Source organism: Impatiens glandulifera, chromosome 2 (genome assembly GCF_907164915.1).
Source record: "Impatiens glandulifera chromosome 2, dImpGla2.1, whole genome shotgun sequence".
Classification (NCBI taxonomy): domain Eukaryota; kingdom Viridiplantae; phylum Streptophyta; class Magnoliopsida; order Ericales; family Balsaminaceae; genus Impatiens; species Impatiens glandulifera.
Genome location: NC_061863.1, coordinates 53,444,282 through 53,458,044, shown reverse-complemented (window position 1 = coordinate 53,458,044; position 13,763 = coordinate 53,444,282). Strand labels below are relative to the sequence as shown.

The 13,763-nt window shown below is 30.2% G+C and overlaps 1 protein-coding gene and 1 long non-coding RNA gene across 3 annotated transcripts; both read right to left on the bottom strand.

Moving 5' to 3' along the window:
• Positions 1-304: 304 nt before the first annotated feature.
• On the bottom strand, positions 305-1,275 carry LOC124924941 (B3 domain-containing protein Os01g0723500-like). The gene is made up of 3 exons (XM_047464922.1): positions 1,204-1,275; positions 722-1,123; positions 305-645 (listed from the first exon to the last, which is right to left on the bottom strand). The coding sequence occupies exons 1-3, from the start codon at positions 1,273-1,275 to the stop codon at positions 415-417; spliced, it is 705 nt and encodes a 234-aa protein (XP_047320878.1). The 3' UTR covers positions 305-414.
• A 6,841-nt stretch (positions 1,276-8,116) lies between these two features.
• Positions 8,117-10,326, bottom strand: LOC124928089. 2 transcript variants are annotated; one of them, XR_007098453.1, is made up of 4 exons: positions 10,184-10,326; positions 9,271-9,375; positions 8,260-8,310; positions 8,141-8,173 (listed from the first exon to the last, which is right to left on the bottom strand). It is a non-coding gene; the product is annotated as an uncharacterized LOC124928089 (long non-coding RNA). The 2 variants fall into 2 exon arrangements; XR_007098452.1 differs by lacking the exon at positions 8,260-8,310 and having other exon boundaries at positions 8,117-8,173.
• Between the last annotated feature and the right edge of the window lie 3,437 nt (positions 10,327-13,763).

Sequence of the window (13,763 nt, the reverse complement as noted above, 5' to 3'; positions counted from 1 at the left end):
TTAACTTAGTTAAATAACAGTCAGTTTGTTAATAGCAGATATTATTTTAACAGGGCTAATATGTTTATAACTTTAATTAAGTCAGATAGAAACATTATTTTTCTTTAAGAGTCTAGTGAAATAAAGACTTATATTAGATAATAATTAATAGTAATTGATTACAAACTCAGACTTAGATAATTAAAGAAAAACAAGAACATAACAGATTAATAAGGAAAGATCAAACAAACAAAAGAAAACATCATCAAACTCAACAAGACACACACAAATAACTAAATTATGACGATTTCTTTCAAGCGGTGAAAATTGTCATAAACATAACACAAATGACCATATATACTTTGATACGTACATATATATACTAATTAAACATAACTTAATTACTTAGGCTATACCTAGCTAATTAATTAATTATTAAGGAAACACATGGACCCGAATTTCATACTGTGAGAGAATCTCGAATACGCACAAATCACCCTCCTTGAGACCGTTGTCATTCACGAAATGGACCCAACCTCGGGAGAAGGTTGATTGGTTCTTCTTTGGAATATAGGTCACATCCCATGATCTTCCCTCCTTATTTAGTAGAACTACGGTTGCTCTTTTGCTAGGTAAATGTTCCGTGGCTGAGCAATTGGAAAAATTCTGCAATTCGAATTATAATTACACAATATTAAAATCAGAATTATGTCATGATTTTCATTCCTACTTATAAACTCACCAGAACGAAGACTTTGACGCAATGGTAGCTCATCAAACGTTTTACAAGATAAGGGGGTTTGATTCCAGCTTTCTCCAACATCACAGCATCATCAATCTTTTGTACTTTGTTATTCTTAATATTGTTAGAACATTCTCCATGAAATTGCCCCATTCTCTCTATTCCACTCATTTCGAACACTCGCACCTCGAAGTGCGAGTTTCCATCGTAAGTGAAGACCGTGAATTCCCCACCTTCAAAGCGGCAGTCTTCGTAAAACAGTTCCCACCCATCTACAATCCTTAAATAACCCTCGCAATCTTTCCTCAGTTTCACGGGACAAATCTTGCCATAAGGACCTCTAAGGGTTGCATCTTGGGGCAAGTTTTTTGCAAATTTTTTGGTGAAGCGTTGTGGGAGTCTCTGTAATTATATTGTACATGTTCCAATTCAATGAATGTATAAAAATCAAATCTTAGCTAGAGCCCTAGAGAGTTACTTACCATTGTATCAAACTTTGTTTGGCCAGGTAGAATGATGTTGAAGAAGCTGAAATGATCATCTCCATTCTTCATTTTTCTTGTTATAGAGAGAAAGGGTGATGAATGAGGAGTTTGTATATATAAATAGAAATCCCTTCTTAAAGAGTTAGATACAACGCATGGGAGGGCATTTCAGTAAATCAACATCTTACAATTATTTCCAAGAATCCAATGCAACTTTGCTGATGTAATGTCTTCATCAATTCAATGCAACTTTGCTGATGTAATGTCTTCATCAATCCAATGCAACTTTGCTGATGTAATGTCTTCATCATCTATTAAAAAATATTTATTTATGATACTTTATTGATTACTTATAATAAAGAACATGGTTTTATTTTATTATTGTATAAAATGATTGACTGTTTTCAAAAATTTTGATTAATCGATTATCTCACACCTGACAAATAGAAATCAATAAAATTTGATATTAATATAGGCTTACCAAAGTGTTAGAGCTGATATATCCCAAGTAGAACTTGAAGAAGGATGAAAACATCGGAGTGTTCTCTAGTTGTCTTGAAAGATTCATTTTTGCAATTCCTTAGTTAACAAGAACACTAGTCCCAAACAAAACTCTCAAACTGTTACTTTGTTTATACAAGAATTTTGAAGCCTAACAAATGAGATTCCCCTACAGCTAAATAAGCATTAGGCAGTGCCTATTTTGTGAATAAAAGCGCTACAAGTTAAGCATGTTTGGCTTTTAAATAATTCAGCTGCGATTTTTCATGAGTTGATTTGTTTTGTCGCACAACAATATAGGTCTTTTAATGAATGATTTAATTTTTGTAAGCATATGAACATAGCAAAATTAAAATTAAGAGCATGGTAGGTATAGGGTTATTTGATTAGAGATTTTGATAAGAAGATGGATGAAACAATAGTTTATTTTTCTAAATTATTTGAAATTCTATTTGAACATCTCACACATTAATAATCATGAAAAGGAATCTTCTATTAATGGAAATTTGATATGACAAACTAATATGAACCCTCCCCACTCTTGTTTGGCACAACTATATGTCATAATCAATGACTTTAATACTACTGTATTAACTACAAACAAATTAAGCAACTTAAGAAATAATTTTAGATTGACACACAAGTAGGCTTACAAATTTCTTGCAAAGTTCTTGGTGAAATTTTGAGGGAACAAGGGCTACCATTGTCTTAAACTTTGTTTGGCTTGGTAGAACGATCTTGAAAAATCTGAAATGGTCTTCATTTGAACAATTGATGATCTTTATTTATGATAGTTTATTGATTACTTAAAACATCAATCATGTATGAGTTTTATTTTTGTATCAAAGGATTGACTATTTACAAAACAATTACTTCAATATGGCCAAACATACACTAATCCAAACATACACTAATTTCTACCTGCAATCAGAATTACTAGAATTTGTCTTTGACTTTGGATATTCTATTATATTGATATGGGTTCTTATAATTTGTATAGAGGAAGTTGGGGAAAATGAATCCCATAAAATATGGATCTAAAATATTGAGTTTGAATGATTTGATGATCAAATTGATGCTAACTATGAAATTGTCAATTTGAAGAATTAACACATTTGAATTGATTCAGCATATATCTAAAAGTTAGAAGTATAAATTCAGAAACATTCTTGAAAGCTTGAAAATCAATTTAGATCATGATATTATATGAATCTCAAAAGTTGATCAAAAGATATACACATTTGAAATTTTGACACTATAATTAAAGCTAAAAGTCTTTGAATTATATTAAAGTGCAGAAATGACAAGAGATGGTATGAATAGAGGACACAATTTTAAGTCAATAAATTAAGAGGGAGTCAATAAATATCACATTCTTTAATTGTATAAGTAGAGGTAGGATATATATATATATATATATATATATATATATATATTGAAAGTTAGTATTATTCCGTTGAATTTAAAATGTTTAAAATAAGAATAGAATTCATAATATTTGATCTTTTAAGAATCAATCTTGTCATTTGAGTTATCTTAATGTGTTAAAATGTTGTATTTGAATTGATAAAATTGATTTCAATACTTATAAATAATATAGGATACATAAATAAAGATTATCAATGGTTCTTCTTATTCTTCTTCTTTCTTCAACTACTTTAATCTAATTCTTGATGTAATGACTCTGTTCTGGACATTCCTAGAATGTATAATCATAATATGCAATAAAAAAATGAGCATTTTGTTACTATTATTTTAACATAAATTTTCTCAATAAAAAACATTAAGCTTAAAATGGTTGGATGTCCATTTCGATATATTAATTAGATCGCAAGTATTTATTTGAGATACAATGTAATACACAATAATTTTAAAAAACAATTTTATTTGTGTTTTATAAGTAAGTGAATTGTTAATTATGATATTATTGGACAGTAAAAGGTATTTACTCATTGGTTTATAAGTAGAGGTAGGAGCTTCTTCTATTATATATATATATATATATATATATATATATATGGAAAAATGTCAATTTTATCGCTGAACTATAATGGAATATTCACGTATATCACTGAACTAATTTTTATTCGCTCATATCACTGAAGTTGAGATTAATATTCATATATGTCACTACTTCACCAAATCTCTAACTCCGTTAAGTTTTTTTTTTTTTTTTTTTTGGGAAAACGACTTAGCGTCATTTCATTAAAAATTCCCAAAAACGGGAAAAAAACCACGAGTTTAAGAGATCATTCTAGACAGGCCTAGAATGATCTTGAAGTCGTACCATTCTGAATAAAAGCTAAAAACGTAAATGAATTATCTGTTTACAATGCTTTCAATTCTAGTGAGTTTAAAAAACGGTAAATTCCAGTTCCTACAGATATTCCAGTTCTGCTCCGTGCTTGGAATTCCTCTCCACGTTCCCGCGAGGGCGCTGAAATCCGATACAATATCTTTCCATAACTCGTCAATGCTCCTGCGGGTTCTGTCATATACCCTTGCATTCCGTTCTTGCCAAATGTTATACACCACTGCTCCAAAGCCGCACTTGAACACGCTTGTTGCAAATCTATTTCCCTTGGCTTTGAGTAGTGCCGCTTCTTTGATTTCATTCTATTTGCTCGGGAAACTAATCAGCTCCAGGCTTTTATAGAATCTGTCCCAAAGCTCCGAAGCAATACAACAACTCCCGAATAGGTGATCTATGGTTTCTTCATTTCCTATGCATAGAAGACAACTCGCGTCCGGGATGCTCATATATTTACTGATACGATCACGTGTGCTGAGTCTTTCCCAGAAGGCGAGCCATAGGATGAACTGGTGTCGAGGGATAATCTTCGTTGACCATACAAGAAGAGCCCATTCTACTTTCTGCGCTTTTTCCCGGATTACCTCCCATATTTTCTTCAATACCAGCTTCCCATTGTCCTCAGCTTTCCATTCATGAATATCCGGTATGTCGTGTAGTTGTATGTTACTTATATGATCAAGTATCATCTTTTCTTCTAGAATTCTTCTCAAGAACAAGTTCTAATTCCCGTATTTGATGTCTCTGATTTTCGCTTTTGCGCAGTCCCTTCTGATACGAGTATTTTGAAACTGCTCCTTGTCGATGATAGGCTGGTTTTCAAACCGAGGGTCGTGCCAGAATAGAGTGTCTTTCCCGTCCTCTAGTCGGATGTCATAAAGATCTGCAATATCGTTTCTTAGTTTAAGAATCTTTTTTAGAGACCAGCTCATACCTTCGTGAATTTTACAGGTCCAGATGCTGGTTTCGTGTTTCATAAATCTCGTATGCATCCATTTGATCCATAATGACTCCTGATTGCGCTCCAAAGCCCACATATGCTTGAAGGTTAGAGCCTTGTTCCACTCGATATAGTTCTTCAAGTCGATGCCTCCCTCGTCCTTCGGTTTGCAGAGAGCGGTCCATTTGACTTTCTTTCCTCCTCTTCCACTATTACCCCAGATAAAGTTTCTGTTAAATGAGATGACATGTGGAATTAACATGTCATCTTTTTTAATTAATATATTGACATGTCATATTTTTTAATTAATATATATTATATATATTTTTATTTATTTAAATTTTAAATAATAAAACATTTACAAAGTCATTAATAATTTTCTTCTCTTGCCCTAATTAACTAAACCCACCATTCTTCTTAGATTCTTGTTCTTCAAAAGATTATTGTTCTTGTTCTCTTCCTATATGAATTTATCTAATTGATTAGTGTTTATATAATCAACAAGAATGCATTATCAGGATATCATTTACTTATCTCTGTTTTAGAAAGGTGATCTATCTGATTGATTAGGTGAATCAGAGAAGAAGAATGGTGGGTTTAGTTAATTAGGGTAGGAGAGAGAAATTATTAATGATTTTGTAAATGTTTTATTATTTAGAATTTTAAATAAATAAAAATATATATAATATATATTAATTAAAAAAATGACATGTTGTCCTTACTGAAAGAGCGATACATACTTCGGATGGAGTCTTTGTTTGTGTTCGCTTGGCTCTTCAAGAGAAAATTAAAATAGGTTTCATGGATGGCTCCTTTCCACAACCAAATGAGTGTGACATTGATGGTGAACAGTGGGCGATTGTAGATTCCACGATCCGAGGTTGGATCATGAACACCATTGAAGCAAGGATTGTGAGGAGATTTTAGTTAAAGAAAACTAGTAGAGACTTGTGGCTTGAGATTAAGTCTCTTTATGAACCAAGGAAATAACGGACCGAGGAGATACAATCTTTCAGAATGATATTAGTTTCGTCCAGCATTGTGATTTGAACTTAGAGGAATATAACTGATCTAAGGTTCAATTGTTGTGGGATGAAATGATGGGACTTAAGCCACTTCGCAAATGCATATGCAGGGGACTTAATTAGGTATGACTGTGATGAATGTTTTCTTGAAGCATAAATGCTTCTGGATGATGAAGAGTTGAAGCTATTACGGTTTTTAATGGGCCTCGATGATGAGAGATATGAGTACGTTAATGACCAAATTATTATGCAAGATCCTTGGCCTAATGTATACAAGTCATTCACCATGCTTCAGAATGTGAAAAAGAAGTATAGATAGAAAATACCATTTCAAGAATCTACAATGGTTCTTAAGGAATGAACTTGAAGATATATACACCAAACATTTTAAAGGTAAAACAAGGATATGCACACATTGTGAAGGAAGATGCCATAGGAAGGAAAGATGTTTCAAGATTGTATTCGTAAGTTATCCTATATGGTGGAAACAACCTAAAGAAAATGTTGGAAAGAAGAACTATGTCATTTTCTACCTAAAGTCAACGATAATTCTACTGAATCTTTCATCGAATTCAGTCATTTTCTCTTCGGGGCGCATCTTGATGCTGTCGAATTGCTGTGTGGCAACTATGAGTTTATTTTCTTTTTGGTTTGTCCATTGCCCTCACACAGTTGAGTTAGCCTCTCCCAAATTTCTTTGGTAGAGGTGCATGACTTGATCTTGCTGAACATATTCTTGTCTAGCATTTTGTACAGAATGTCTTTGGCCATATTATCGAGGTTGTTTTTCCTCTTTTCTTAGATCGTGGTTTCTCCTACATCTCATGAGCACCATCGGTTGAGGTTGAAATTAAATATTTATATATCTCATTCTCAACCATGATTTATCACAAATAATTTAATACAAAGTTATAAAACACTAAAACACTATATTCAAATTACACGTTAAAAAATATCTTAATATCCAATCCAAATGCGTAATACTCATTAATAACCAGCAACAATATCAACAAAAAGATATAAATTAGATAATTATCTTCACATTATACTACTATTTAAACACAAAATATACCAAACAACCAAAGAAGTCAATAAAACCACATGATAAGAATACAAATAGTCATCTAAATAACTAAAATCAACACAAACAAAATATAACACCAACAAAAAGAATCAATAATGTCAAATGTCAAAGGATACAAATTAGCCAACTAGCCTCACAACTAAGAGTAATTAGTTATTTTAATGATTTGAAATCCAATATATATATCAAATTGCAAAAATAGTTTCAACTGTCTAATTATTAAATCATTAAACTAGTTTAAAATTAAATCTTACACTTACCAAGCTATGAAATTAATTTCAAAACAGTGAATACAAATTTGAAAATTCAAATCAATTTCAAACTATCAAACAAGCATGGTATAAAGTTCTTACTAACATAATCTGAAAACGTATAGGATCAACTGCTTAATCTGATGACTATTGGAGTATGGTTGAATTTTTGTCTCTTACTAAATTGTTGTATTGACCTTTCTGAAACGAATTCTCGCCCTATTCGTCCTGATTTGACCAATTACACCTGTCAACATCTCAAATTAATGCTTATAATATCACGATTGAAACGCTCCGTAGAGTCGTAATTGGACGAGAAAATTCAAGTAGAGACGAAAGATTAGTATAGCTAATTCACCTAACTGAAGAAGAACACACGTATTGAAACCTGAGAATTTGGTTCATACATTACCGTCATTGACTAAACTTTTGATATCATGTTTGACTACTTTACAATTAGAATCTAAAACAATTATTTGTAGAATAATTGATCAATTGCAACGATAGAGGTTAATTTTATAAACAAAACAATTAAATTAAATAGTTAGTTGAAAAGGAAACTACTAGATTTGTGCAGTTTGAGAGATAGGGAGCTTCAATATCCCTAAAATATTTTATTAGAATTCATCTTTTTGCATTTGGTTCAATGTTCCACACTGTTGAGTCCAAATTTTCAGAAAAACAATTAATGTGGACCATGAAGGTGGAAATTTTACGAAAAAAACTAACTTAATTTACATTTCATGTTTACTAATTTACCATTGATTGTGTTATTTACCAATGATATGCTCTCTCTTGTCCTCTTCAAAAAGTGAAACAATTATCCTATATGGGTTCCATCTCTTCCTAAGCCTCCTGCATTAATGTTCAAATAGAATAGAATAAATGTAAGAATGATACTGATTTTTTTTATCTAATGTGAAACGACAATCAAATGCTACCATAAAAATATTTGTTGCGTAGCCAGTTGAACCATCATTGTTTGATATCACCTAGACAGACGTGTTACATTTAAACATGGGCAAAAGAACTGGTAATATGTAAAAGAACTTCTTAGAAGGATGATATGTTCATGTATTTACTCAATAAAGAAAAAAGTGTAAACTACAGCTAATGATTCTCTAAATTCCTAGAGAAAATTCAATTGATATATAGAACAAGATATTGCTTCACATTCTTTAAAGAGCAAAGGCTACCCAACAAGTATTTTAAACAAGCACAATATTTTAGGTCACAACAATTAAACCATTCCAACGCTTCTAAGAAGAAATTACAATTGAAATACAGAGGAATTCTTAATTTGTTGACAAGTGGAAGAAGAAGAAACTCATACCTTTGTTCATTTTTCTAGATCGTTGATTTAGTCCGAAGCTAATATGACAAGTATTAATATGTTATCTACAAATTCAGTTTAGACACCATCTCAACGTTATTTAAACAATTTCTAAAAATATTAAATAGAATAGAAGTTAGAGGATGACAGGACCTAACCATGAAAATACATTAAATACCATTTGAAAACACATCCTAGAGCTGGAACTGAATTTGGAAGAGTCAGCTTCGAAAATTTTCTTGAAAACCCTTTCTGTTTATCCAATTATATGAGATCATGACTTAATTAGACAAATATTCATAAATTTGTTGATTTTTAGCGTCCAAACTCAGTTTCAGCTGCTCTATAAAGTGTTTCCAAATGGGATTATATGTTTAATTTTCCCGAACAAGAAGAATTTGCATAAAAAACTAACACATAGTTGTTCTCCTCTGTTTACCACATCATAAAAGTAAGAATAGCAAACATAATAATAATAATGTCCTGGGAAACACAAATATTTCTCATTCCTACTAGACCTACATACACATTACACACCAAATTAAGTACAATAAATTGTTGGAAATTGCAATATATAAGGATTCCCACAATGAATAAAGAAGTTACAATAACAACCAACCTGGAAAATTGATCGCCCACTCGGATCGCCACATATCTTCTTAACGCCTCCTAGATCCACTATCCTAGTAGCTCTCTCCAGGTTTTTCCAAAAAAGAAATACAACCTATAAACACACAAAGCACCTTCAATTTTCAACTTCTTGTTGACCATGACAAACACGCACTTATAAATGTGAGACTCTTTATCAAACTCATCAATAAATCTGATATTCTTGTTGATTTATAGGCAAACAAAATTTTAGGAACTCCTTAATTGAACTGAATTGTCAACGAAATCTTAATATCCATACATTGGAATCAAACAAATCCATGAAAGTATCGATCAATCCAGTCATAAATTTGTACTAAGGTCGTAGAAAAAGTATTTAATATAAAAGGGGGGGACCTATCATCTAGTTAAAATTGAATTTTGTTGAACAATTATGATTTATAATAATAATCTAAACACATGTAAGTAGTGTCTGAGTTTGGTGCAGTTGATTCTCAAAAATAAGTCCAAGCTGAAAGAACCCTTGGTAATTAGTATCACTAGCGAAAACATCTCCTTTCAAAGTTTAATGGATCTTAAAGAGGATCTTGATGCATTTAAACTCTGTAGGTGAACCAAAACAGGGTTAAGTTTAAATGAAAATCCAACATAGAAAGAAAAATGGGCAGACTCTTCTCACCCAAGCAGACTATCCTTGGTTTTCATCAACATTATTATAGAGAAGAGACTTAGACTACTAAGAATTATGCGCAAATCATTGAAAGACAAATTCAGGACAACATAGGAAGCAACATTAGTCAAAACTGAAAACCTGGTGGAGGTTCTATATCAATGAGAACAACCCTTGTTCTTGTGCAATATGAGAAGAGAGTAGCAAAAGAAGCAGTTAGGTCTAGAAACAATTTCCCAAACAGCTTTATTACCTGATTCCGATACCTACAGACTTTACCAATTCAGACACAACTAACTCCTCGTTTCGGTCTCCGATGGTTCGTTCACTCCCGTTGTGGGAGGTTCATTTCTCTTCATTCCTCAATGTATAAATTACGCGGCGGAGAAGAACAAGGTTATAATCAGACTAACTAGGTTTGAAATCATTTAAGATTACCGATTTTGTTGCTCAATTAGAGGATGATCGATGGTAATTCTGCAACTCTAGCATCTACACACTTCCTCTTTACACTGATAAAATCGAATTTCTAACCCCTTCTGGAGTTCTATTGGTTGAAGAAGAAGATTGATCGCATACCTTGTCAATTATATAAAAAAGAGCTCTACCTCTTCCAATTGAGTACAGATAAATGACGAGCAATGCGATTCTCTCTCATTTATAATACAAGTTCGACTGGAATTTCGACGCCGGCCGTGATGGATCAATATATTATTTATTTAGGGTTTCGACAAAAATTTCGACGCCCAATATTATCTTCGTAACTTAACTTGCCAGGACCAATTTCTTTCACTCCCAATATTATCTACTTTATTTGCCACGGACCAATATTATCCATGGAATTTGTGACAGCCAATATTAAATATATTATTTATAATAAGGAAATATTTTATTTTATATATAAATTAATTTTATATATATCACTTGTAAAATTAATTAGACTTAAAATTTATATAAAAATAATAATTATATTTGACTAAGTAAAAAAATTAATTATATTTGATTTGTTTCATTATTTAAAGAAGATTTTATCTTATATATATATATTTGTTTAATTAATCTAATTTGTTATATATTTAGTTTATAATTATATTAGATATTATCAACTGATTTTGCTAAATAATATTAAATATTTTCTTTATAAATTAATTAGAGTTAATTTTATATAAAAAAATAATTAAAATAATTATATTATATTTATTTTATTATTTAAATAAGATTTTATCTATGAATTTCATTTTTGTTTTATAGTAGAAGATAGAGTGAAAATAAAGTCGAAAATAAAGTTGAATATAATGTCAATTTTTTTTTTGACAAATAATATAAATAAATATTTTTGTCAGAAATTTCATCCAAAATATATTAGTAATTAATTCACTAATTTTTAACTAAAAATTATCTTTTAATTTAGCAACATAATTAATCTTAGGTAAATATTTATATTTTTTGCGTCGGTTTATGTTTTTCGTGAATTATATCGTCGCAATATCTGTCGCATATTTTTGACGTTATTTATACGTCGCTAGTTATTCGTCGCTAATTAGGCATTTTTTTGTAGTGATAAGTCTGAATATAGATGTTTAGCTAAGAACCGAATCAATCTCACCCACAATTACCCAAATGCCTATTACTTTTAGACCTATCTCAAGGCTCTTCTTCTGAAAATCTTTTGTGTTTAATAATCTAGTATATCCTTGTGGTTTCTGTACAAGTTAAACAACATTTTTGTTGTGAAGTAGAGTTTTAGGCTACACAAATGTTTACATCAAGTATTAATTATTGTTGGCATTTCAGATCAGAATGTTAGGAAGGCCGGGTACAGTGTTTGGTCTTACTCTCAGAGTAGCGCAGTGTGTATTCGCTTTAGCTACATGTGTAGTTATGGCTTCTGCTGACGGCTTCTCTAGAATCTCAGCCTTCGGGTAATCTTCTTTATTTATCTTCTGATAATTACATGAATGTGAGATTGCATTAATTATATCTAGTACTGTAATAATAAATTGGTTGGTTTCAGCGCTTTAGCTCTATTAATTGCGGTTCAAACTCTGTGGAGCTTTCTGCTGATATGCATTGATATTCATGCTCTAAGGTTGAAGATAAATATGCGAAATCATATCCATGTAGTCTTCTGTTTAGCTATAGGAGATTGGGTAATAATTTGTTTATTTCCTTATTCAATCTTTTGATAAGGCAGGTCTAATTCAATTGTAGTAAAAAATATGCAGGTGATAGCTCTACTATCACTTGGAGCTGCTTCCTCGTCGGGAGGAGTGTTGATTATGTATTCAATCGACATGAACCTTTGCGATTTAGGCCAGCATTTGGCGTGTTCAGCATTTCAGACGGCAGTAGGTTTGGCTTTCACCGCATGGCAGATATATACTTTTTGTTTGGTGAAGATGGGTCATAATGAACTTAAAAAATGGATTCAAGATACATTTCTATTGTTTTTCTTGGATGTTAATTTTGTGGTTTCATCCTTTAAAAAAAATCTAAATTTATTGAGATTGAATGATTTGTAGATCAAATTGATGCTAACTATGAAATTGTCAATTTGAGGAATTAACACATTTGCATTGATTCAACATTTATTTAAAAGTTAGAACTATAAATTCAGAAACATTCTTGTATTTTGATGCTTGAAAATCAATTTATACCTTGGGATTTGATTTATGATGAATTGATCATGATATGATATGAAGCTCAAAAGTTGATCAAAATGATATACAAATTTGATACTAGAATTAAAGCTAGAAGTCTTTGAATTATTTGAAATTCCACCAAAAATCAATTTAAACTTAAAATATAAATAATAAAATAAAAATTATAACTCTAAATGTATATTTTTAATTAGTTTATATATAATTATATTTATAAAATATAAATGTTATTTTTTATTTATTCACAAAAATAAATGTATAAAGGAAGTGGGGGGAAAATGAACCCCTTAAAAAATGGATCCAAGATACATCTGGATTGTTTTTCTTGGAGGTTAATTTGTGGTTTTATTCATTAAAAAGATCTAAATTAATTGAGATTGAATGATAGCATCAAATTGATGCTAATTATGAAATTGTCAATTTGAAGGAATAACACATTTGAATTGATTCAACATTTAATTAAAAATTAAAACTATAAATTCAGAAACATTCTTGTATTTTGATACTTGAAAATCAATTTAACATCAATTTATTCTTACTATTTCTTTCATCATATATTATCATTTTAAGTAATAAACTACCATTTTTTTTAATAATTATTACAATTTTTTGTTAAATATATCATCAAATAATATTTAAAGATTCTTATAACTCATATTACTACCTACATATTTTTTAACTTTTAAATATGTTAAAAATATAATCAATAAAAAATATAAATATTAATATTTAAATTATAAATAATTTAAAATTTTAAAAATAAATAAATAAATAAAAGTAATATCTAAGAGAATTATTAGGAATTCACATTTCTATTTATATAATTTATTTTTTATTTTATTTTTATTTTGTTTTTATTTTATTTTAATTAATATTTTATTTTAGTATGTTTAATTTTAATTATATATTATATTTATAAAATTAAATAATTAATTATTTAAATAAAAATATAAATAAATTTATAGAGAAAGTTAATATAAATGTGAGTAGGTTAAATCATGTGACTAATTTTGTTTATGTCGTTTCGTGTGTATATACTCATGCTCGTGTCGTGTCTATACTTGTGTTGTGTCCGTGTCGAGTCGTGACCATGTTACGATCGTATAAACTCATAATCGTGTCGTGTTCATATTGTCTCATGCTTGTGTCGTGTCAACGCACGACCCGAATGAG

Bases quoted from the DNA above. Each gene is read 5' to 3' on its own strand.
- LOC124924941 (XM_047464922.1), bottom strand. From the start codon at position 1,275: ATGAAGAATGGAGATGATCATTTCAGCTTCTTCAACATCATTCTACCT. The intron at 1,124-1,203 runs GTAAGTAACTCT...ATATAATTACAG, and splicing joins AAACAAAGTTTGATACAATG to AGACTCCCACAACGCTTCAC. The intron at 646-721 runs GTGAGTTTATAA...TTCGAATTGCAG, and splicing joins GCGTCAAAGTCTTCGTTCTG to AATTTTTCCAATTGCTCAGC.